Source organism: Mastacembelus armatus, chromosome 1, assembly GCF_900324485.2.
Source record: "Mastacembelus armatus chromosome 1, fMasArm1.2, whole genome shotgun sequence".
Lineage (NCBI taxonomy): Eukaryota > Metazoa > Chordata > Actinopteri > Synbranchiformes > Mastacembelidae > Mastacembelus > Mastacembelus armatus.
Genome location: NC_046633.1, coordinates 3,793,062 through 3,817,795, shown reverse-complemented (window position 1 = coordinate 3,817,795; position 24,734 = coordinate 3,793,062). Strand labels below are relative to the sequence as shown.

The 24,734-nt window shown below is 41.4% G+C and overlaps 3 protein-coding genes across 5 annotated transcripts; 1 reads left to right on the top strand and 2 right to left on the bottom strand.

Moving 5' to 3' along the window:
• Positions 1-1,650: 1,650 nt before the first annotated feature.
• LOC113127874 (ras-related protein Rap-2b-like) lies at positions 1,651-2,598 on the bottom strand. The gene has a single exon (XM_026302747.1). The coding sequence runs from the start codon at positions 2,520-2,522 to the stop codon at positions 1,887-1,889; it is 636 nt and encodes a 211-aa protein (XP_026158532.1). The 5' UTR covers positions 2,523-2,598; the 3' UTR covers positions 1,651-1,886.
• A 3,956-nt stretch (positions 2,599-6,554) lies between these two features.
• Positions 6,555-11,854, bottom strand: LOC113127857 (fascin-like). The gene is made up of 5 exons (XM_026302727.1): positions 10,890-11,854; positions 9,123-9,279; positions 8,898-9,019; positions 8,414-8,584; positions 6,555-7,996 (listed from the first exon to the last, which is right to left on the bottom strand). Exons 1-5 carry the CDS (start codon positions 11,719-11,721, stop codon positions 7,791-7,793), a joined length of 1,488 nt encoding a protein of 495 aa, XP_026158512.1. The 5' UTR covers positions 11,722-11,854; the 3' UTR covers positions 6,555-7,790.
• Positions 11,855-15,271: 3,417 nt separating this feature from the next.
• On the top strand, positions 15,272-24,355 carry iqce (IQ motif containing E). 3 transcript variants are annotated; one of them, XM_026302692.1, is made up of 21 exons: positions 15,272-15,690; positions 15,921-15,962; positions 16,082-16,127; positions 16,222-16,371; positions 17,248-17,349; positions 17,572-17,642; positions 18,196-18,309; positions 18,395-18,445; positions 18,537-18,607; positions 18,686-18,758; positions 19,045-19,085; positions 19,701-19,852; positions 20,155-20,210; positions 20,304-20,533; positions 20,776-20,883; positions 21,209-21,506; positions 21,642-21,728; positions 21,958-22,085; positions 22,165-22,256; positions 23,524-23,616; positions 23,758-24,355. In XM_026302692.1, the coding sequence occupies exons 1-21, from the start codon at positions 15,619-15,621 to the stop codon at positions 23,862-23,864; spliced, it is 2,184 nt and encodes a 727-aa protein (XP_026158477.1). In that variant the 5' UTR covers positions 15,272-15,618; the 3' UTR covers positions 23,865-24,355. The 3 variants fall into 3 exon arrangements, 2 of the variants coding, with proteins under 2 accessions (XP_026158477.1, XP_026158478.1); XR_003295476.1 differs by lacking the exon at positions 22,165-22,256; XM_026302693.1 differs by lacking the exon at positions 15,921-15,962.
• The last annotated feature ends 379 nt before the right edge of the window (positions 24,356-24,734 follow it).

The window sequence follows — 24,734 nt, the reverse complement described above, 5'->3', positions numbered from 1 at the left end:
TCTGATTGGTCCGCTCGATTTGAATTCCAAAGCTCTGTTGCAAAGCATCGTGGGAAGATCAGTGTAAAAATAGCCAATCGCTGATCGGGGAAGTCACATTCTGCGGTGTGATTGGCTGGACGTCTGTATTGCGTTCGAAAACCAAGCGCGCTGACGGGAAATGTAGTCAGAATGGGCTTTAATCAAACTGTTCTCGATGTTGTGCTGATGTTTGTGGCCATTTAAATTTGGAAGAGGAAAAGTTTTTTAAATAGTTAACCCACGTAAAAGTCGCAACACCCGTGTGTAAGGCAATAACTGCAACTAAAAACGTTTACTTATGTAAAATTTTAAATTAGAATAAAAATGCTCTGAAGAGTAGTGTGGATATATGGAGCCTACCCACTGATGGACTGTAACTAAATAGGTTTAGTACTGCTTACTGCACTTTATGTCACTCCTAACTGGATTAACCCCCATGGGCTCCTTTGGTCAAAACTTCGTTAGTAGGCCCCTGTTGGCTTCAACTAGCATTGCATTTTCATTATTTCCTTGGGACACAGAAACAACCAGTGCTTTAAAGCTGCAGTGTTAGTTGATTTCCAGAAATGAATAATCACTGACAACAATTTTATCATCTAATGTCAAAAATTCTGTGACTTGTTGTGAACCAGCCTTCAGCAGTGGTTTCAGCAACATGTACAGATTATATGGGATAGCATATAATCTCTCTTTCATGGTGCATGTGAACTGGCTGTTCTAGAAATCTGAACAGAGCTCACTTAAGTACACCACAAAATGACTGTATAAACCTATATATTTCATGTATTTCTACTACAGTGTTTGATTTTTCTTTAGTGTCAGTTTCTGTTAATTTGTGACCATATGTCTATCTCTCTTTTATATGTCAATAAGTAGAGGAAGATGAGAGGAGAATAAGTGGACATGGAGCGCGATCAGTGTGTGTATCCACACCACACACAAGGCTTTATGCAAAGAGGGGAGGTAATTAACAATGTTTATTTAAGGGAATGTTTATTGTGCAAATGATGACTTAGTTTCATAGGCTGTGAAGATTTATTTATGAAAATCTTTGTAAATATGTCAAATGAAATGTATAGGATCAAAGTTGATTATTGATATATGGGTTTACAATAGCCCACTGGTCAGGAGTGAAGTGGGACTGTGTGAAACACTGAAAAGAGGCAAAAACCATTAGGCTGCCTTGGAAAGAAACTAGGTGCATTTACTCAAGTGCAGCTTTGACATACTTGAACTTTTAATATTTTTGTATTTTCAAGCCTATTACTTTACACCTTCATTCATATGTAAATGACATACTCTTAAATTCACTATTTGTTTGAGAGATATGGCTACTAATTAATTGAAGATTGTGGTTTTCTCATGATCAGTAGTTTTAACATATAACCCATTGTTAGAGATACTAACTCAAAATAAGTGTCACTTCCACTCGCATATATTACAGCATGTAATGATATAATTGAATATTTTACTAACAGTTTTATCTTTTCCTATACAAAACTGTATATTTATACCTTTTACCTCTGATGGAATATTTGTACACTTCATGCGACACAGTAAACTCAGTTATAACGTTTTATTAAAACTGAGGTGTGGTGGATTGAAAATGTAAGAAACTGCAGACAAAAATCATAAAAGTAATTTTATTGGCATAAGATTAAAAATCTGTACACAAAACACATAAAAAGTGCATCACATAAGTCGATCAACGGTCCCATTGAACTATCATGACTACGGTTAGTCTACTGCAGACTCGACACAGTTTATAGTTCATGGGGGAACTTCCCACTTAAACCAGGCAGAGCAGTGTGATGATCAGCAACACCCGAGCACCAGCAGTCCAGCTGCAAACTGAGACCATGTTCCTATGACAGGACACAGCTGTTGTTCTTCTTCAGTGGTGGTTTCTTCTTGATTGCAGGTCCGGGCACCGTGTCTCTGCGCCTCCCCACCGTTGGGCTCAACCGGTGCGGCAGGTTCACCTGTTGTAGCAGCGCGCGGAAAACTCCGACCGTATTTCCACCTGTGCGCGCGGACGCCTCCACGAAGTTGGCGTCCCACCCACCCTCAACTGTGGCCATGACTTCACCGGCCAGCAGCTCGCGACCTTCGGCCACGGTCAGGTCTGCTTTGTTGCCAACCACGGTGATGGGCGCGCCCTTTCCGCCCCTCAGCTCCAGAATTTCGTCGCGGAGCCGTCGCACCTCCTCGAAGGAACCCGGGTCGTCCACCGCGTACACCAGGCCGAACGCGTCACTGTGACGGATGCAGAGCTCCCGCATGGCCGGGAAGGAGTAGCTCCCGCTGGTGTCCAGGATCTCCACACGCATCTTCCCCGAGCTCGGGGTCTCGTACTCCAGCACGTGGAGCTCCTCCACTGTGCGCGTGTACTTGTGCTCGAAGCGGTCGTGGAGGAAGCGGAGGATGAGCGCGCTCTTCCCGACCGCCGCCGCTCCAAGGACCACTAGGCGGACAGTCGGAGGACTCCCTGATGGGGACATGCTGATGACCTGTGTGACGCTGTTCCTCCAGAGGATGTCAAGCCAGTGAACTGAACACTGAACCCCAGGTGATGCCACAGACTCTGGTCTCCAGCAACAAGCACCGTGGGGTTTTATAGGCTGAGCGCCGCTGCTCTCCACCCATAGGATCCTCCTCTCTGCTGCGTGACGGACAGCACGTATGAAAATATAGAGTAGGTCTAGTATAGACTGCAGACCATGACCACTGAAATCATTAGTGAACTACTGTATTTACAAGTGATTTACAGTCATGGTGACCTGCTTTGTATAATTAGAGCTCAATGTGTCACCAGTCGAATTCCCTATAACAGGTAATCTGGCCTAAATTTCATTGCATTATACTTGGTGACTTTTGTTTTGCATTTTTTGGTCCATTTCCTTTTTGTTCCTGGTTCCTGGCTCCTTACATGGTTTTGTTATTGTTCCTTGGAACTTGCATCTCAGCCTGTAGCCTGGCAGTCATAAATCAATGATCACTGATGCACAACCAGGATGCAGACACGTGCAGTCATATTTACACCGAGTATGAGTCATGGAAGGTTTCCCCTAAGTCCTTCTACAAATATGTGCTCAATGTTTCCTGTTATTGAAAACATTGATATTGAATTCAAACATGGTGTCATTTAAGTTTTGGTTTGTAGTTTTCAAGAATTAATAAGTATATCGGTAGTTAATCTTCTGCATTATTTCTGCAGCCTAATGATTGTCAGTGATTTCTGGGGAAGCACGTGGGGGGGTGTGGTAAAGTCACATTGACAGCACAACAGATGGTTTGCAAGTCAGACTTGCATTAGTCTGAAGTCGATTGGATTTTAGACAACCTCATATGTGTCATTATAGTAAAATACAAAACAAAACCCTCCCTCTCTGCCTCTGTCCGACCATGGCTATCAGTGGGCAAACAGATACTGTGATAATTTGTCAACGTGTGTGTGCATTTGGGTGTGTGCATCTGTTTTCTTATCTTTACCCTTGAGGAAGGTTGAGTTTCCTGTTTATTATGTGGGAGCAAATAATACATGAACAGATTAAATAAAACAGATCTACCTGTCAACAAAGTCACCTGAGCCACTGTTTCATCCAACGTTTAGGCATCTTTTCTTATGAGCCTCTTTATGGCATCTGTTGCTCTGTGGGCATTTTCTCAGCAATATCGTCAGGAGCAGATTAACATATTAAGTGTACACTACATAGGCAAATACTCTGTCATTTCCATAACACAAGCTTTAATGCTGCTTTACCACCCTCTCCTCCCAGTGATGAGTTTCCTGTTCATCGTAAAGACACTGGACTGGGTTGAGGTCTGTGGTCTGTGCAGACCAGTCAAGATCTTCCACAGTAACACTGGGGAATCCATTACTTTATGGACCTGGCTTTGACATTTTAAACAGAAAAGGCTGTTCACCAAAGTGACAAGTTCCACAAAGTTGGACGCACACTGTTGTCAAAAATATAACTGCACTGCATTGGCAATAATGTTTCCATTAAGGGGAACTAGTCAATGAAAAACAAGGGTGCTGCCATTTAGTGTAAAAAAATCCAAATCATCTCTCCATCTCCTACACTAGATGGCAGCAGTGTACACGTTACAACATCACAGACTGAAAAACTGTGAGGATTAGAAATATGGGACACATGTAGAAGTAGCAATGCTTCAGGTCAAACAAGAAAAGTCCAGTAACTCCAATAAATCAAAATTACACAGAAGACATTATAACATGTCACCAGGAAAACACAGGTGTAAATAATAAAAGCAAAGATGCCTTAATGTCATGGGTCACTGTGACACCTGAAGAGAACAAAGCTATCATTGGACCAGACTGAAATACCTCAACAACTACTGGATGGGCAACACAGTTTTTTGACACTCGTGGTCCCAAAGGGATGTTTCATAATGAATTTGGTGTATACAGACATGTCCTCTACTAATCCTGCTCCAAAAATGTAAATTGTCCAGCAGTTTAGTTTTTTCACCAAAATACCTGAAAAATTAATGAGACTTCAACTTCAACTGGGTTTAGTGCTAATTAACTATGTTATCATGCAAACAGGCTGAAAACCCCCTGTTTACCTGAAAAACACAACCACCCTGTCTGGAGACTCATATATAATTTATACTGAGTTAAGTTTCTCTGCTTAAACTCTATCAGAAGCTCTAATTTAACTATGATGGGCGCAGGTCTCTGCTTCATATGGAAAAAGAGACAAGGACCCTCCTTGTCCTCAGCAGAAACCATTTCACTGTACATCTTCTCCTTTTCCTGCTCTTTCTCTCCCTGGCTGTTTCTCTTCTCCGTCCACTCAAGTGCCATATCAGTTTGATGCAGCAGCCAGATTTGGCAGATTTGCCATGTGCTTTCTCTTACAGGTGAAGCATACAAACACAGACTGAAAAGACAGCAGTATTATTGTGTTCTTGGGAGCACACTGGATACTGTGATTCATTTAGGCACTATCACATGTCTGTGCTTCATCTTCAGGTTTTTATTTGCAGTATTTAATTTAAAGTCTTCTCTTGGACACTGACAGGGAAACTGTATATTCAGTTAAGTGTCTGAGTTTTACAATGTTTAGAAAGCCTTTTGTTTTTGGGCATCTTTTACATCTCCGAACATTTAGCTCCATCCTTGCCATTGCCTGTTACCATGGCAACATGCAGACATCCTGCAGAGGAGAATGAAGGATGGTTGTTGACCTGATCCTATACATATATATATATGTATAAGAATACACCTAAAAAGTTTATCACACATTAGAATGAGAAGAGTTTAGTTTACTCTGCAGGAAGGACAGAGAAAGTAGAGTAGGTTACTTCCCTTCTTGTCTCTTGTTCCATTTTGGCTCAGTGAAATCTCAATGGGACATGATTCAGGCTATTTCTTCCATCTCCCACACACAAAGCCTTTGCAAAAAATCATGACAACAGATTTTCTTATCAGATCAAGATGTGTGAATAAAGTCACTGAACTGAAGCATTATTAAACCCCACCATTATCTTTTCAACAATGAGGGTCTGGGGCACACGAGAAATGAGTTACTGTATGTTATATTTTGGCTACAGCGACAATACTTGTCAAAAGAACAGATAAATTGTTGATTTAGTTTTTTTTAATGGAATGTATTGGCAGTAAGAAAAATGGCCTAGCATTTAAACATAGTAAAAATTTCATATACTACTTTTCCTGTTGTCAGATGTGTTGCAGGTCATATTCTTTGAACCGAGCCCTGTTTCTGTCCATTTGCCCTGTGGCCCCTTCTCAATAACTTAAACAGGAAAGTCTATTCATGCAGTGATGCGGGGGGGGGGGTCAGGGCTACAAAAAGAACAACAGCAGTTTTGAGCAGAAAAAAGTTGGATCTGGGTCAGCTTTTTCTGCAGCAGCTCTGTGATTTGAGCTGAATCCTTATATCAGAATGCTAATATGCTGACAATGGCAAGGTGAACATGCCAGTGTTTAGCTGGTATAATTTGGACCACAGTCATAATCTTAGTTAGCATTATAGTATGCTACCATTAGCATCAAACACAGTGCAACTGAGGCTAATTGCATATATTTGCAATATTATTTTTCATTTTCTGATGATGCTAAATGAAAAAAGTTAAGGCCTCACCAACATTACTGCAGTTAATCCACTGGGAAACCAATTTTCATGGCAGTCCCTCCAACAGTTTTTAATACACATCACTCAAACCACAAACCCCAACTAATGGTGGGACTAGAGGAAAAGGCAATGAAGAACCAGAAGCAGTATGCAGACTGAAATTGCTATTCCTGAAGCCATGCCCCCAGTGTGGTTAAAAACAGATTTATTTAATTATAGAGGGCCCCCGTTTCTCTGCATAATCCATAGAAAACGATCAAAGCATCTACATCCTTGGTAGAAAAGCAAACATGCTGTGGAATATCAGTATATAAAAACCTGAACAAATCACAATCACTATCTACACTGGGGAGAGATAATCTATTAACAAGCCTTTGAATGAAAAACAAAAAAGGAAGGAAGGCGATCTGCTGTTAAGAGGGAAAACTTTATTGTTTTGTTAATCTGTTCAAATATAACAACATGAAAAAGAAGAGTGAAACGTTCTATGGAAGGCACAGCCAAAATAATAGCCAGACATGACTGACTATATCATTGTGTTAACACACCTGTAGCAGCACCCAATCTAAGGCAGACATTTCATCACTGACATGTGCTTGTAACTTCTTGCAGTTGGCCACTACATTATTGTGCTGATTTTTATTCAATGACCTCTCACAGTTGGAATGATTGTATCTATGATAGCATATATGTATATGTTTATGTGCATTTTAGCATGTACTCTGCTGTAACTAGGCCCTAACCATCACCTCCTTTTTACCATCACTCAAAGAAGAGATTATCATTCTGCTAAGTGGGATTCTTCAGCCGATGGGTGAATTCTCAATGCTCTTTTCAATCTTTTCATCTTCTAATTTCCTTTGTTTCTTCTTGGATTGGACAACCTTAGACTCATGTGAAGAACCAAAGAGAACTCAGTGTCTATATAAAGATTTTGTCTGCCTGCACACTGAAGACTGAGGAAGAAAAAGTGTATGAAAGATGGAAGAGATCTGCCAACTCCATATCCAATTCATTTTTTACAGCCTCATCACACTTTTGCATCTAAAGTTACCATGGTTACTGTGTTTTTGAAGCATTTGGTGACAAAACAGCATTATTTACAGAAAAAAGCATGTTAATCAATGACATCGCTTTCTTTGACGTGTGTTATAGTTTGAAAGAAATGGAAGCAGTGCAATAGAGCCAGCAGGACAGTTAACAAGAGAAGGTTAGATATTGAAAGTTATGAGTTATAGCATTCTATATGTTCGATACAGTAGTTACCACATAGGCACAACTAATAACAGTAATCGTTCTGACATTTATCAGCTCGTGTAGGTTTGACTGAAGTGAAACAGCTAATGTGCCACCACACTGTTCATTAAACAGCAAGTCATTGTAAATTCAAACACCCAGTAAAAAGCCCATTAAGAAGTGATGATGCTCAAAGAAAAACAAAAAATAAAACACCATGAAGTGCTTTGGTGCCATGACTTCCAATTTATCTGTTTGTTTCCACCACACATACATCCAGACAAATTTACTACACACACACACACACACTCACAGACACACACACGTATATGCAAAAACAAACAAAAAAGAGCTACCTACAGTTTCTATCAATAGTTTGAAGCATTGCGTAGATGGTGGTGTGTTATCTCAGTATTCCCAAAGGGTGGCGTTGTCCAGGGAGTCAGCTGTGGCCTTCAGCCCTCCAGCGTGGTCTCCTTTAAGGTACTTTCCCCCTAGAGCACGAATGGCCATCTTGTTGAGGTCACAGAACTCAAAGAGGAACTGGACAGGTGCGGAGCTGCTACACACCATCGCTGTGTCGTCTCCAACGCACCAGTACTTCCCCTGGGAGTCTGGACACATAACACACAGAATTATGGGCTATGCTACGGAGGGGTGACATGAAAAACCTTTACATTTAATTTCTATTTAAATTCATCAGATATTTTAGGATGAAATTTCCAACCTAACACATTCTTTCTGTGCTGAAGCCAAAAAGCAAGTATGCTGAACACAAATGTTAAATCAATAGAACTGGTTAGCTAGCATTTTTACACAAGTGTATGTAATGGGTTTCAACACAGTCAAAAAAAACAAAACAACTAATTTTAAAAACAAGGGGCGCTACCACCAGTTGGTAGACTAGGCCGTCTCATTTGATTGATCCTGAACTCCCTGACTTAACAGTAAATTGGTAAAACATGCAAGAACACCACATCAGTTCTGAAAAGTCAGTATCTGTTTATTAGTACTTTAAAATGGTCACTCACCTTTAAGGGAATAAGCTCCATTGTGAAACTCCAGCTGGAAAACATCGTAGGATGCTCGATTGGAGTCCAGAGTTGCCATTCCAGCTTTACGAGCCCCAATGAAACCATGCTCTCCACGAAGGACGATGATCGGACGGTTGATCAGCTTCATCAGAAACTGCTCAGCCTCCCCTGAAGAGACAGGCTGGTTAAACAGGTGTCAAACAGATCTCTGCCTTGGTTCCCAAAAGCATTCTGGGACTAAGATAATGTAGTTCTTAGGCACATAAGAACTTGAGAATATAATCCAAATGTTGTGAGTCCCTGCAGTTATTTCCCCTCTTTAGGGAAAGAGACAGTACTGAGTTATCCTGGTCAGGTAGAAGTGCTGACACCTCACCTGAAAACAGAATCCTGTTCTGGATGCAACCTAAAGTAAAATGAATACTTTTATGGAAACAACACTAGGCTGTCTACGTTCACAAACATCACAGGAATGACTGACCTGCGCTGTCAACAGTAGCAGCTAACTGTCCGTTTTTCTTGGCGGTCACATATTTGCCATTAGCTGCACGAACACACACACGACCGTCACGCCACTCCAGTTCAAAGTAACTGTTGGCAGACCTTTAACAAACACACACACACACATAAAGGGAAAGTCAGTGAGCAGACTGTAGAGGATGTGTAAAATAATGTACAGCATGTTGCAGGGGGTGAGTGTGGTTACTTGGTGGAGGCAGTGCACTGCAGTCCTCCAGATGCTGTCAGGGTCCAGTATTTTCCAGCAGCGGTTCTGAAGGCACATTTCCTGTCCTCACGGCTCATCTCCATCTGGAAGACTTCCTGGTCCCCTTCCTCGTTCTGATTCGCTGACAGGTCCATGCCTAAAAAAGTGGGTCAGTCTGCTGTCAGCTTTGATTTGTCTCTGGAGGATTTCTTCCATGTCTGAAACTCTCATCCCTTTAGTTCCTAAAGTTCCCCAGATAAATTCTTAAGGGAACAGAACATCATTTATTACCTGTACCATCCAAGGTGTGGTCACACTGATTTGTTATATTATTATACCCACGCAAGGGATGTACCAGCCCTGAACAGGGCTAAGTGACAGTAGCAATACACATGGTGATTTCAGCAAGAACAGCAAGGAGGCAAGTATTATGAAATGAGAAAATATAAGAGCTGCATCTATTAGTCAAAGGTGAGACTACATTTCCCAGTGTTCCAACACGATGACTATGGAGAAATTAACATCTACGATTCTTCTGTGGTGAATTTCCAGTGCAGTAAACTTGATGGACACAAAAGTCAGGATTTAAGACTTGACTTAAAAGCAACACTCGGGTCTAAAGTCAAAAATTTATGGAACATAAAAAATAAGTGACATGCTGCATGGACAGAGACATAACAGTATATAATGCAGGGCTATGAAAATAATGATGGTACCAACATAGTAAAGTTGTGTGGCACAAAAACCACAACAACGAGCTTTTTAAAGATGCTAAAACTGTCCATAGAGCTGAGTGGCAGTGTCACTATGAGTGAAACCTTTCACATTACATGCAGTCATCTAAGAAAAATAGATAAAATAATGAGCTGTGTATGCAGCTTTAACACAGTTTTGCCTCTGATGACACGAGGCTCAAATCACATACTGAAACCAGCTGTGAATTCATCCACTATATAGTTCACAAAAGAAATCTGTCTCCTTAATAAAAAATGCCTGTGCATGCCAGCATTAAGCATCCTGTCCTGTTGGGATTTAATGGACAGAAGAGACTCAAGCAAAGGTGGTTGTTTCTGTGAAATGAAAGAATATTTGTGAATGTTCAGCACTGTCTCTATCCCAGGTCACAACCTGCTGCCTTACTCTGACCTCATTTAAAGATAGATTATATTCCTACTGCCACAATCCATCCACCTGGAATGGACATGCACTCACCCTTTCAGTGTGCAATAATGTATATTGACTTTACAGATAAACTATTGTCCACAGTCAGTCCCATGTGCATGGCAGCACAGAATAAAACTGAATGGCCAGAAGACAAAGAGGTTGCATGTTGCAAAGATCCACTTGAGCAGAATTGTGGCCTGCTTCTCCCCCGTTTGGTCCCTTTTGTTAACAAACCCCTCCCTGTTTTCTGTCTTTTCAAACCACTCTGAGATTAAAAAAAACAGATGGATCACTACAAACTGAAGCTGAGTGAACCAGCAGAAACGATGGAGGGGTAGAATTACTGCGGAAAAATGTTAAACTAGAGCCTGGCCAAAAGGAAGGACGGAGGGAGAGAGGCCATGATAATGATAAACACATGGTGTGAGGAAAATGAAGTCTTTAATTCTGTTCTGGTCTCTCTCTCTAACACACCACACATATAATCAGTCAAAATCATGCAACAGCTGCCTGCAGTGTGTGCCCAGTTATGCAGTGACTTCATCATTGTGGTGAAATGTGATTTTTTTTTCTGCCTGGCTCTGTGCAGCTGCAGAGCCTCACCTTGCCTCGTGGAGACGTTTCTCTCATTGCCCGCAGTCAGCACGACCTGCGCATGGCTGCGCTCCAGGCCAAACAGTTCATCCTTCCCAACCTTGCTGCTCTTTCCAGACTTCATTGTGCCAGTCGGGCCCACGGGCGCCAGGTAGCGACCGCTGCAGTCGCGGAATGCCACTTTTCCGGAGCGGAACTCCAGCGTGTAGCCGGTCTCTTTGTCCGTTTTGGTGGACAAGGTGCCATCATTGCGAAGGAAGCGGTTGTCAGAGGTCTCGAGGTGGTAACGCTGGTCACGGTAGACCAGTGTCACCAGCGAGTCGACCCCCCATGGGACATCCCGGTCTATGGAGACCTCTTGCCGCCCACCCTGCGCGCTCAGGTGGGCGTAGCGTTTGCGCGCAAGGCTGTACAGGTTGACCTGCGGATGGACGGCCAGGTGAACGCTCCATTTCTCCGCCGGTAAGGGGGTGTGCGCAAAGCAGGTGATCCGGTCCTCGCTGCCCCCGAGGAACCGACCGTAGGGCTCGGACTGCAGCGACCACTGCCCGTCCTCATGCGCGGTGATGACGAAGCGACAATCCCGGCCGCGCGTTTCACTGTCCGCGGTAACGTTGCCGTCTTTGTCCGTGGCAAGGTAGCGGCCCAGGTGGGAGAGGAGGAACACGGCGCTGCCGTCCTCCCCAGTCTGCTCCAGGGTCCAGGTCTGCTTCTTCTTCAGGCTGCTGGCCGAGGCGTTAATTTTGAAGCCGAAGGTCTCCGCCGTCAGATACTTCCCATCGCTGTTGATGAGCCCCAGAGGGATCTGCAGCAGGTCTCTGTCTGCGCCGTTTGAGGACATGACTGCGGTGTGTGAGGAGGAGAAAAGGAGATACTGTGCTTGTTTAGAGAGACAGAGTAAATGTGGAGGTGTCTGAGGGAGGGACAGAGAGGGAGCTGCTCAGTGAGCTGATGATGAATGTCCCCTGACTGAAATCCACACTGCCTCTGTGAGTTGCAGGACTGGGAGTTTTTTATATAACGGCAGTACACGCCCCAGATACAGGCAGACGAGCTGGAGGGCGATTACTGCAATTTTGGCAAACCAATCCACCCACCCCACTTCATACATATGTACACATATAAAGCCAATGATCATCCAAACCACTAATTTCCTGGACATCCATGTTTCCCCTCCTTTCTGTCCCTCTAATTGAGATCAGCTCACCCTCAGTTCCACATGGATAGAGGCATTCATCAACTGACAGACCACTGTTTGTCTGCACGGTTGTGTGTCTTTGTGCCCAGTAAAATTAAGGGGAATCTAACATAGCGAAACTGTGATAGACAATAGTGTGCTTCGAACTTTATGTTGTATGTTTGATTAATACCCTGTAATGTTTCAACATGACAGTTCCCCTTTGCACAGAGCCAGATCAGTTAAAAATTGTTTCCCTGGTCTGGTGTAAAGGAGCCTGACTGGTCTGCACAAAGCCCTGACCTCACCACATCCAGCACTTTCTGGACAAATTGGAAGAGATAGAAATACAGCAGGTCGTCCCTGCTGCAGGCCTTAGGCTGCTTGTCTCTTTCTCTGTCCTCTCTCTGCCTTCAATTGCTTGTGGAGGCATCTTGTCATTTATTTGTGCTGTATGGTGAGAGGTTATGCATGTTATAACACACCCTCACCCATATCTTTGCTTCACACACAAACTCTACTGTGTATGATACTACTTGTATAAGATTATTGTGTTTAGGAATACACACACTTCCTCCCTGACCTTCTTCTCTTCCTTGTGTTTCCACCCATTTCCCTCTGCTTGCCGGGTCGGCCCTGCCTGCCTTTTCCGTCCTTCTCCCCCAGGTTCTGTCTGACTGCTGTTCACGCGTACCCCTTTATTTATACTGGAGAGAGTTAAAGGGTGTGCACTTATCTTTTCCTCACACCTAAAACAATAATATTAGCAGAGTATGAGTTTATCCAGTTTAGCCTTTTGAACTGTTTTGCTTGTTTCTTTGCCAGTGGTAGTTTTAAACTGTGGGTCTTATTGTGCTAATGGTTTTACCTTTGTGTTGTAATATGAAATATGTGCTGAACATTTCATTCAGTAGCCCTTTGCAAACAGCCCTTTGCAAACTGTACAACAGCTAGCACAGAGTGTACTGTTGTGTCCATTGACCACACTTTCCAGACAAGTCACTGCCTTCTTCGTAAAAGGGGAATAATTGGTATTTACACCACTGGATGTAATTTGAGGAAGTTTAACTGTCTTCCATTTGAGAAAATCTGCAGTCAAAGATGGGAATGTTTGAGTCAGCTAATTTGCACATATTTGCATGTTTTCATTTTCGTCAACACTGGGTCAATGTTTAAACAAACTACTGTCCTGCAAAGCCCATAGGAAACCTGGTGTGTGTCTGCATTTACGCTTCATGTTTCATTGCTTTTCCAGTTGTATCAAGTAAAGATGCCAAAAAGGTTTAATTCTTAGGTCTCACTTTAGCTTCAGTACGGTTGATATTTTATTAAAAAATGATACCTGCTTATTTAGAAACTGGTCAATCATTAATTAAAGTTTCAGTTGATGCCATAGCTTGAGGGTCTAGTGATACAATGCATCTAACATGCCTTATTTAGACCTGTTCCACGTATGCAAATGCCCAGTAAAATTATATTATGGACACTGAACAGAAGAGGCATGTAAAATGATTGGACCTGTGAAGTGAATCTGGAGGTGGAGGATTTGGAAAAAGCTCAGCCTGGGCCTGGACTGCTGAAGCTGATACCACTCAGCTCAGACCACATCGCCCCCCTGTGGATATTCAGAGAACAACATTGAAGACATGCCTCTAGATGTTTTATGACTTAAATAGCAACAACTTTAACAACCTCTTGTTACATATGATCAAATCTGAGTGCACATTGACACAAAATGTAGTGTTTTCATTTTACATCACATCAACACACACACCAACATTATCACATATCAATCAATGATGAAAATAAAAAATAAGTACATGAGGAAAGAATCTGAGGGAAGTATTTGTGTTGTGTTAATGTTTGTTTGAGGAGGTCACAGAACGCTTGTCCCAGGACAACTAAAACTCCCACTGCACAGCTGATTTTCTACTTTATTAGGTGGTGATTTTGCAGTAGGTTTGGACATTTGTTTTTGACAACAACTATATTGTGTCTGACAGTTAAGTTAATTTTAATTCATAAGCCATGTGATGAAATCATGATTGATCAATGTTGTATACCGTGCAGATATGGTCAGAAAAAGATTAGAGAAGCTGGGGTTCACTCTGTAAACTCCCTGTGGTTAAATTACATGTCCAGTTAATGAAACAATTGCAGTTACAAAATTATGTCTCTGAGAATAGATCTCCAGTGGGTTTGTTTGCCTTGAACTAAAGTATTCTGATTTGCTGGCTGTGTAGCTCTGGGGGTCCACCACTTGTATAAACACTGAGTATGAGAATATGATACAGTATAAGTGGCCATGGGGTTCTCTGCATGAGTTTGTAGGAAAGAGGAAACTGCAGCCTAGAAATGCCAAGATGTGGGAAGTAGAAATAAATAAGAACTGGATAATCAGTGAATGGAGACAGTAAGAAGACAAGAGACTAAAACACAGATGTGAATAATAGCAAATATTACTGCTGGAAATTTGGTTGCATTTCCAAACAAAGATTTGCTGAAGAAATACAACTATTGTTACTGTTATTATTTAAATCATGCATATCAGAATATTTTTGGACAAACTCCTGTTTGTACGAATATATAAGACAAGACAGGATGATTGAGCAGTGCTTTACTTTCTGTGATTCTGTAAGGATATTGCCACTCTATTTGTGTGAGTGTGTGTGTGTGTATATAGTTGGTATTTTTATATATATATTTATATGCAATCATGTTCTATATATTTTAAAATATCATTTTATATTAAACATAGGAGTTTCATCTTGATTTGCTGTGGTCAGATGCTAAACGCAGTATTAGTCTCAAAACTCTCATAATTTCCTGATCACCTTGCATCCTACTATTCCTACCATCCTTTTAGCACCTCTAGACCAATGCACAACGTGAGGAAACGAGCCAGAGACAAGCAGCGGTGGAAATAGTATTAACACTCAGCCCTGAGCTCTGTCAATCGCACAGAGCTGCAAATGTCCAGCCGGTGTGAATTTTCAAAATAAGCCTCTAATTAAAAACGAGGCTGATGCATTCTATACATCTATACAGATATTTACTCTAATTAAAATAGTATCAAATCTATTATAGAAACTAAATGTATTCTAATACACATTTTAATGTGAGTTTGTTATTATAACACGTCCTATCGTACTCTTGCTTTTATTTTGAAGGCAGATTCGCGCAGCTTCCAGTACCCTCATATTTTCCAGTTTTCTAGTTAACGCAGTTTGTTAACAGCTACCTGGTTGCTAGACGACTCAACCGCCAACACTGAGGTGAAAACAGAAACCTGTGCTCGGGGGAACCAGGATAATTTTAACGGATTTCACGACGCTATGATCAACAGCACCTGCAAACCCCTCTTCGCTTTTCAACGTGGGACGTTTGTCCTGTTGGAGTTGTAGCATGGCTAACGCAGCTTTTGTTGCCCCATGTTTTTACTACTAAATACGAGCATAAGGAGCAAACTGAAGCGAGATGGTCTGCTTTGGAAAACCATGAGAGGATTACACACGGAAACGGTGAAGTTCTCCAACTTAACGAAACGTTTGTTTCCCAGCTATGTTTAGTGGAAATGCTAAAATGTCTGTGGAGGCGAGTGATGTTCAGACAGATGAAGACTGTGAGGAGCTGGTGAGTGTTGGTCAGGGCAGCAATACGACTGACTCTGTCTTTAAATGGTGTATTTGAAGCTTGTACCTGTTCACCTGTAACTCAAAATAAAACACAGCACAATAGTTACACCTCTCTGTTGTTTCATACTTGTCTAAGTTGAAGGAAGGTGAAAGTAATTCTGGCACAAAAAAGACTATTTTGTTATTATTGATGAATGTTTTCTGTCACACCTCCTCTGTTCAACCTAGCTTGATGATGGCTTCTCTTTTTCCGCTGATTTTTTGGAAAAGGTAAACAAATCAACTGTCAATGATAAGTCTCACTTAATGTAGTTTAAATTTCTTATCCTTGTTTTTGCTTCATACACATGTTGTGCCTTATTAGCATGTTATTTGTGTCCCTCTATCAGACACCGAGGAGGAGGAAGTCTTCTGGGAAGCCCCCTCCTTCTCCAAGTAAGACCTCCCTAGCTGTTTATTCTCAGACACTGTAACCAAACTCACTCTCCAAATTCCATGATTGTGTACATATGTGTATTTGTATGTGTAGGGTCTCCATACCTATCCAGCCTAAATGTGAACCCCAGAAGAGCAGCGGTGGCGGCCTGGAGACTGCAGAGGGCCTCTCTGGGGGACGCCAGAGGGGAAACCCCTGGGGAGAGTGGCTCAGCACGTCTGACGTCCCTCAGCAACGGCCATGGTAGGCATCATGCAAACACAAATGACGCTCCACACACAGTGGAGGATAATTGTAGGAGTGACTGTTGAGGTCAATTACAAAGAGAGACTGACGCTGTTTGTTCAGCTGATAGATGGTTCACTGACTTGTCCTGCTCAGCCTTGAAGGCTTTAGATGATATGCAGCTCTAAATGTAGTAAAAATATTACATTTGGCTTCATCTTTCTGGTATTTCTCCGTAAAAAAACTGTAATATTCTAAACATGTGGCTTTCTAGATGCTTCTCTAGTTCACTAGCTAGTTTATAGCCAACTTTGTATGTCAGCTATTTGATACCGGACCAGTAGGGTGCAATGTGTTTTTTTTTTTTCCCAGCTGCCAGCTGCTGAAAATGTTGTTGTTAAGAGTCTAAGAGCTAAAACAGAATAAAAAGCTTCACAGAGTTACATTATGCATACAAGTCATTTGATCTGTTGTTATAAAGAAACGTTAGATTGCTAAAGCTTTAGAAAATACACAAGCTGCAGAACGTTCTCAAAGTGTATTCAATGCATGAGTCAGATTCAGAATTGATTTGTACTGACGGATAACATATTGTTATTTAGTTCAACTCAGTACAACTTTATTTATCCCACAAAGGGCACTTGTATGCAGCAGCTCACCATCCAGATCAACCAATACACACAGTAGATAGGAGTACCTATACAAACAGTTAATCATGCAGATAAATGCATTTAAAGGCTTTAAACTTTAAAAGCATGTGAATAAATAAATATTGATTTGTCTGAATAAATAAATAGTAAGATCTAATAAAAAAAATATGGACAGTAATTAAATCATCCAGAAGCATAAAGAGATTTGATGTTCATAAACTCTCTCTGTCTTCCTCTTTCTCAGATCTGTCCCATACGCTGAGATCAGAGTGTGACATCACACCAGAGATCCTCAAACAGACTTTGGGCATGAGGAAACACAAACATCCCCTCTCTGCATCCAATGGTGAGTGAACTGTAGGTGTGTTAGGATGAGAACATTCTGCAAGGAAAGCAGGGGCAGGTGAACATGAAGGTCAGGTTTTGTGCTAAACAGAGTAGTTTGCTGAGGATGGGAGTCAGCAACTGAAATTGACATCATATCAACACAGTCAATTGGTTCATAACTGCAAGGTGAGAATGTAATTGATGTCATTTGTGTGACTGTCTCTCTATTTGTGCGTTGCAGGCCTCAGCTTCAGTACAGGTGACTACAGAGAGAAGGAGGACATGTATGATGAGATTATTCACCTGAAGAAGGTAAAGAGTTACCAAATTTGTTTTCACCTTGTTCATGAGTTAATGTCATACAGGATATTAAGAAAAAACACACTCATAGACCATGGTGGTATAGGCAGCCATAGCAAGGTAGGAGGTTTTCTTCTTCAGGAGAATTCAGTGTAACATGATGTGTAAATATCTGTTCTGCTGATATGACCTTGAGTGAGGACTGAATACCTAATACACCCAGTGTGCTGTTTTGTAGCTGACTCAGACTTGAATTCCTCTTTAAAAGGGAGAAAGGCATGAAGACAGTCCAAAAACATGTATGTCAGGTTGATTGGTGACTCCAAATTGCCCATAGGAGTGAGTGTGAGTGTGTGAGGTTGTTTGTCTCTATGTGGCCCTGTGATGGACTGGTGACCTGCCTTTCACCCAAAGAGAGCTGGGATAGGCTCCAGCAGATAGGAATAAGCGGGTATAGAAAATGGATGGATTTGCATATATGTCATACTTGCATATCTTTATATGTTCTACATTTTCTTGTAAGCCTTTTTGATGTGTAATTAATCACTATTGCTGCTCTCTGCAGATCATCCAGGCACAGAAATCTGACAACCAGCTACTGAAAGCCAAACTCCGTCGCTTGGAGGAAGATAATGCTAAAAGAGAGAAACAGATAGAAGAATTGTTGGATCCCACTAAAGTACGATCAATAAATTAGAAAACAATCTTCACCACAGAAACTTTCAACACCATATACATATTAAAAACTCTGAATCTCTGTCTAGGGATCCGAATATACTCGTAGTTTAGTGGATAAGAAGAAAGAGGGGAGTGTGGTGAGTATTTCTTGTCTGACGGTGAAAATAACAGAGGTTAGTTTTTGGCTGAATCCTGAACGGGCTTGTGAAATGCATTCTGTACCCCAAGGTTGTCAATGGTTTGAAGCAAAGAATCCTGAAGTTGGAGCAGCAGTGCAGGGAAAAAGAAAATGCCCTGAGGTAACATGTCTGCCCACCGACACAGTAGTCTGTTTGTGAAGCAGCATAGTGTTCAGTTTATTGCCTCTTATTTTCCAGTAAACTGCAAAGTGAGCTGAGGAGCACTAATTTGGAGGAGCTGAAGATCACAGCAGAAACCTACTTTGAAGAGGTATCATCAGTGCCTCTAGATACAGAGTTTCTGTTACATGCTGTTTTCTTTTCACCTAGATGTCAAACTTCATATAGTTTTTACGAAGCATAACATCTGAAACAACCCCCAAAGAGAGCAAGAAGCTCACATCAAAATTGGTTGAAATAATTGTTCTTCACCTGTTCTGTGTTTTTGCTGCTGTGAAATTTGGTGGGATCATCATGTTTTCTCTGGTCGCACAATGTGAGTTCAGCTGTGGAAAAGGAAATCTCACCTAATGTGCTGTGTGTGTTTCCATGTGCAGATCCAGAGACTGAGGACGCATTTAGAAGCTGCAGAGAAAAGGTATGAATGAGCTAAGCGCCACAATCAAGTATATTTTTGTGATTGGGCGGTATGGGAAGTTGTAGTTGAAGTGTTCATGGGCTCTGTTATGAAAATATTTTAGGATTGAACCGTACTGTTAATTTTAGCTATGATTTCATCCATCCATTCATCATAGAACGCATGGCAACAAATACTCACACCTATGGGCCATTTAGCCCTGTTGCTATTTAAATCCCAACCTGCATGTTTTTGGACTGTATGAGGAAGCTGGAGAACCCAGAGAGAACCCATGCAACTCCACGCCGAGAAGTCCCAGGGTCAAACAGGTCCGATTTGGACTCACAGCCCTCTTACAGTTAGGCAACAGCATTAACCACTGCCTAATCACTCCCTGCCCTCTTCAATAATATTTAGGAAGATAGGGAAGAACGAACAGCCCTTTACGCCAGGTGCTGAGACACAGCTGAAGGTGAGAGATCCTGGATGTAAAGGATGACCAGTCACAGATCAGTCATTTGATAAGGCTTCAGTTTTTGTGATGAACATTTACAAGTACAGTCATCTCTTCATTCATTATCATTATTTCCATTTTCCTACACACAACATTGTCCTATCTCCCTGTTTCCTCTGCAGTAGTCGAGCAGAAAGTAAATGCTCCCAGAGGCAGCAGAAAGCTTTAAGCTCCACTGTTGATCATTTGTCTGAGAACCTGAAGCAGCTTCAACAGGAGAACAAGGCGCTCAAAGAAGAACTGAACACTGACCGCCCTGCTGGAGGAGTCAGAGGTCTTTTCTCACACATTAAAGCAATTATCAATTTCTGCTTTTACTTATACTATTGTATTTACTCTTGTTCCTCCTCTAAATGTTACACCTTTTTTTTACACCTCAGTTTACTCCAGCTTTGCTGGTCCCTGTTCTTCTGTGTGAGAGAATGTGGTAATTACTGGAAACTCACTGTCTTATTGTAATATGACAAGTTTTGAAAGCTTGAGTCAATTTATGACATTTTGAAATCCCACGCTGTGATGTTCTATACTGTAATGGTAATGGGTAAAAGTATGTGACTGTGTAATTATGTCCCCTAGGTTACAGAGACTGGAGTAAGCAGAGACTGTTGAGAAGGCTGTTGGAAGTGGAGAAGGTGAGAGGAAACTGTTAAATGCAGTTGACTGTGTCCAATTGTTGGTTTACTGAACATGGCATCATCACAGAAACACTCTTCTCCACCAACCAGAGGCCGGAGGACAGCAGCAGACACACCCACTCAGCAAAGAGCAGCGGCAGATTGGATAAGGAGATCCAAGCCACGGCCACTAAGATGCAAGGGTTTACCATGGCAACAGAGGCAGTGGTCTCTGTGGGAACCATCACTGAAGATGGGGAGGAGTTTTCAGATTTAAGAGAACGCTTCAGTCAGTTAGAGAAGGAGAGGGTGAAACTTCAAGACACGTTGTCAAGTAAAGAGTAAGTGAGCAACAACACGAGACCACTCATTTCACTTAAATTTGTATTTATGGTGTACAGTAGATTCATCTTCATAGTCGTTTAATGATCTGAATTTATAGAGTATAGCAGTGGAAGAAAATTACTTACTAGGTTTACCAGATTATGGGGAGCTGCACCCCACTGTTATATCAGTAACAGTACCTATGAACATACAGCCAATGAATTCTGTTTGTGAAACCGTGTTGTGTTTGTATTTTCAGTGAGGAGTTGAGACAGTTGAAGACAGAAAGAGAAGAACTGGAGAAAGAAACAGAACGATGGAAGGCTGAACAAACAAATGAATGGGACAGAGAAAGACAGCAGCATAAGTATGTTTCACTTACTAAACATTTTTATATACATTTAAAAACTTAAGAAACATTCTGCATGTTATTATAATCAAAGTCATTCACATATTTATGATCCGTGAATGTAGTTTTGTACTTTTTATCAAAATGTAATCAAACTATTGATGGACAGTTACAGCTGAAACAGTAGCTTACATGGGCACATTCTAGAGTTGATGCCTGCTATACAGAGGCTTAAAAGTTACATCAAAATTTGCCAAACACCGCCAACATCACTGAATGCATGGGTGACAGAATTGGCTCTCTGTTCATGTCTTCTTTATGCATGTGTGTTTGTGCTTCTCAGGCAAGAGTTAGAGCAATTGTGGGCGAGGATCCAAATTTTGGAGGGGGACCAAATCAAACCTGCACAAGCTGAGCTGTCCTCCGTCTCAGCCTCTGCAGAAGGGGACCACAGAGACACTCAGGACAGATCAGATCTGAAGGCTGGAGAAACAAAGGGCACTGTGGGTAGAGAGAAGCAAGGGACCAAAGAAGAAGCTTTGGGTAGAAATGTAGAGAAGAGGAGTGAAAAAAGACAACATAAAGACAGAGAGAAAGCAGCAAGGATCATCCAGACAAATTGGAGGGAGCACAGAACAAGGGTATGTAACACACAATTAGTATATAAAAGAGGTTATTTATGTCTGAGAAAAATATGATAAAAAAAAATAAAAATGTCTAGACAATCTGTCCTAGATTTCTCTTTAAATCTCCATCTCTGCATATTCTGTCTTAAGGACATTGTGATGGTACAGTCAGCATTAAGAGGCCATGTTCTCAGAGAGTCACAGCTGAAGGACCTGCTGAAAGACACACAGAATAAGGTTTCACTCACACACTTCTACACACAGTGTATATAATTATCAATCTTGGCATCAGTTTCACTGGTACTTCAATTGTATACTACTACACTGTAGTGTCCAAATTTGTCAATTGTCAAGACTTTTGTGAAGTGGTATTGTCTTTCTGTCTGTCTCGCCCTCCAAACCTCTCCTCTCTCCTGTACTGCTGTTTCTCCTTTTGCTCTGATCATAATCTCTTTTTTTTTTTCAGGCTGTAGAGGCAACAAACTGCAGTGATGTTGCTTCCTCTGTTGAAGGGGAGGTAGATGTGGCTGCCTTGATGACAATACAGTCAGCATTTAGAGGACATCTGGCTCGTTGTAGTCTTGCAACGGAAAGGTAAGTCATTTATACACAGAAAAAAACCAATCACAGTCAAATATACAGTAAATAATGCATGTGTGTGTTTGTGTATTAGCCCAGGGAGCTCTGTGCCTTATCCAATGGGAAACAGTTTGACCACGCTGGTACCTAGAAGAGCTAACTCAACACACACACCCATCAGAATAGGTGAGGTTCACACATATTTTTGTGATCAGATCTTTACTTCATATATGAACAAAAACACAGAACAAAGGAAAAGCAAACCTATAGTACACAGCACCCAGTTCTCCCGAGTACACTTACATATAGTATTTCAAGCTACTTGGCAGGTAGATTGTTTCAAGGACCTTGGAGAGCTTTGCCGCAGTTCTTCTGTGGGTTTATGCTGTCTGAGTGTCTTCTGTCTTTGTGTGTAATGCCACACTGACTTGATAATGCTGAGATGAGGACTCCATGGGGGCCTCACCATGTCTTGCAGGACTCCCTGTTGTCCTTGTTTCTGATAATTTTTTTTTAAGACTGTGACTTTATGTTTAGGGATGTCGTCATGCTACAGGATGCATTTGTAACAGGTCATAAACTCTCCTGATGATACTGTATGATGTATAAGAAGAATAACATATAAAACCTTTGCATAGTACTGTATCCAAACAACCCAAATATTACAGATGTGTTCATAGCATTCAACTACTGTGTTAATGAAATGTCTTTAATGTGTCTCTGCCATGCTGTATATCTGTGAGTTCGCCCTTCCAGCAATGATCAACAGTTAGCTAATGTTATGGGGGTTCTGGAGGAGTATCATATAGCTCTGACAGGATACACACCATCTATAAAACCACTCAACAATGTCAATCAGGGATCAGATTTGATGGTTGTTGAGCATGAAACACCATGACATTGCCTTACCTTCAATCTCAAAATGACCCTTCATGTCTACCCTGACACCTTTTGTAGCAGTGATGGATCTCACTGGCAGTTTGATCTAATGCCTCTCTCCTCTGCACCAGCAGGGCTGTGCCTGACCTAATTGACCCTGCTAGATTCCACTGCTTCCCCTCACTGCTATCCCTGACTTTATAATAGGCTGACAGCAGATGGGTGCATAGAGCAGAGCAGCAATGTCAGCGGTTTTCCCTGCAGTATTTACAGGCTGACCCTGCATTTGATGTTGTAGTGGACTTTACTGATAAGAATTTTGACTGCACCACCTCAGCTTATGTGGCTGAAAGGACTTCTTATTTTTCAGGTTCTGTTTTTTTGGTGTAATATATAAAGTTATCGTAACTGCAGTTTTGTTTATAACCTTGCATTGCTTGACAGAGTACAAAGAATCTGTGGTTTGCGCATGACAAATTTATGTGCATCTTAAGGGAACAACAGATGCATCATCTATACAGACATTTTGAAGATTGTGCCATAATGACTGGCTATATGTTGTTTTATTGCCAAGGTGCTCCATCTCTCCATAATACCAAGAAAAAGCAGGAGAATGAAGGAGATCCATGGCATGTCTCTAGCACCCATGCCTTGCCACCCACAACAGGTCAGAGATATTACTTACTGTTTCTTTACATTTGTTTTTCATCCCCAATTGTGTGTTCACATATATCTATATATACTAGAGTTTAACACAAAATGTTTGCTGGAGGGAAATATGCTGGTTATACGTGTATGTCTCCTGCAGACCAAATGGAGTCTGGAGGCGCCGCTGCAGTCGATTCTGATGATTCAGACGACATCATTGTGTCTCCATCACGCCCTATGAGAAACAGAGAAGTCTTAATCTTATAGACCCTCTGAGTTGTGTGAGCCTACTTTGTGTGTGGGTGTGTGTCTGTGTGAGAGAGACAGAAAGAGAAAGTATAGGTAAGAAGTATTTCTCTCTGTGCTTCTACTCAGAGGCCATGTTTTTGTCTGTGTTCCTACTTAACCTGCAAATGATAGCTGGGATATAACTATTTTCATTAGGTTAGTATGGAACATTGACAATATTTGCCTAATTTTGTAATTTTGTCTCTGTAGAGCTTCTACTACAGTAATAACCAGAATATACTGGGAAGTCAGGTGAAAGACTTTTAGTGACATGGAAATAATGGAATCATTTTGATCATGCTCTTATTTGGGATTCTGTGAAAATAATATCGGTCAATCTTGAGTGATTGACAAGTTAAGGATTTAAAAGCTTGGTCCTGAGGCTAAATGATTTTAAGTCAAAATAGAGGAAAAACATTCATATGGACAAGGAAATAAACATCCTCTTCAATTCTTCTTCAAATCAGATTTAAAAAAAAAAAATGTTGTGATTTATCATTGAGCCAAATACTCCCAGTAGTTTTCTTTGCCAGAGTGCCTACCGCATGGATATTTAAAGTGAAATTATGGTAGTAAATAAATCCATTTCTGTTACCTGACAGTGAACCCCATCACCATAAAGTCCTTTGCCTTTCACAATCTTGAAATAATCATACTTTCACATGCCTGATTTGTAACTCATAAACGTCAGAACACTAATGTATCATGTATGCTTAATAAATTATAGCTCATTCTGAGGTATGCTGGATGGATGGTTCTTAACTGATGCACTGTTGAGCCAAACTGTGAATAAATTATAGATTAGTCTGCTGCAATACTAAAACACACTGTCAGTACAGTGGAGGTTAT

What these genes read in the sequence shown, in the direction of transcription:
- LOC113127857 (XM_026302727.1), bottom strand. Translation starts at nt 11,721, where the DNA reads ATGTCCTCAAACGGCGCAGACAGAGACCTGCTGCAGATCCCTCTGGGG. An exon ending in AAACGTCTCCACGAGGCAAG is followed by an intron (nt 9,280 to 10,889) that starts GTGAGGCTCTGC and finishes CCACTTTTTTAG; the next exon opens with GCATGGACCTGTCAGCGAAT. An exon ending in TGCTACTGTTGACAGCGCAG is followed by an intron (nt 8,585 to 8,897) that starts GTCAGTCATTCC and finishes CTGTCTCTTCAG; the next exon opens with GGGAGGCTGAGCAGTTTCTG.
- LOC113127874 (XM_026302747.1), bottom strand. Translation starts at nt 2,522, where the DNA reads ATGTCCCCATCAGGGAGTCCTCCGACTGTCCGCCTAGTGGTCCTTGGA.
- iqce (XM_026302692.1), top strand. Translation starts at nt 15,619, where the DNA reads ATGTTTAGTGGAAATGCTAAAATGTCTGTGGAGGCGAGTGATGTTCAG. An exon ending in AATTGTTGGATCCCACTAAA is followed by an intron (nt 18,310 to 18,394) that starts GTACGATCAATA and finishes ATCTCTGTCTAG; the next exon opens with GGATCCGAATATACTCGTAG. An exon ending in AGAAGAAAGAGGGGAGTGTG is followed by an intron (nt 18,446 to 18,536) that starts GTGAGTATTTCT and finishes CTGTACCCCAAG; the next exon opens with GTTGTCAATGGTTTGAAGCA.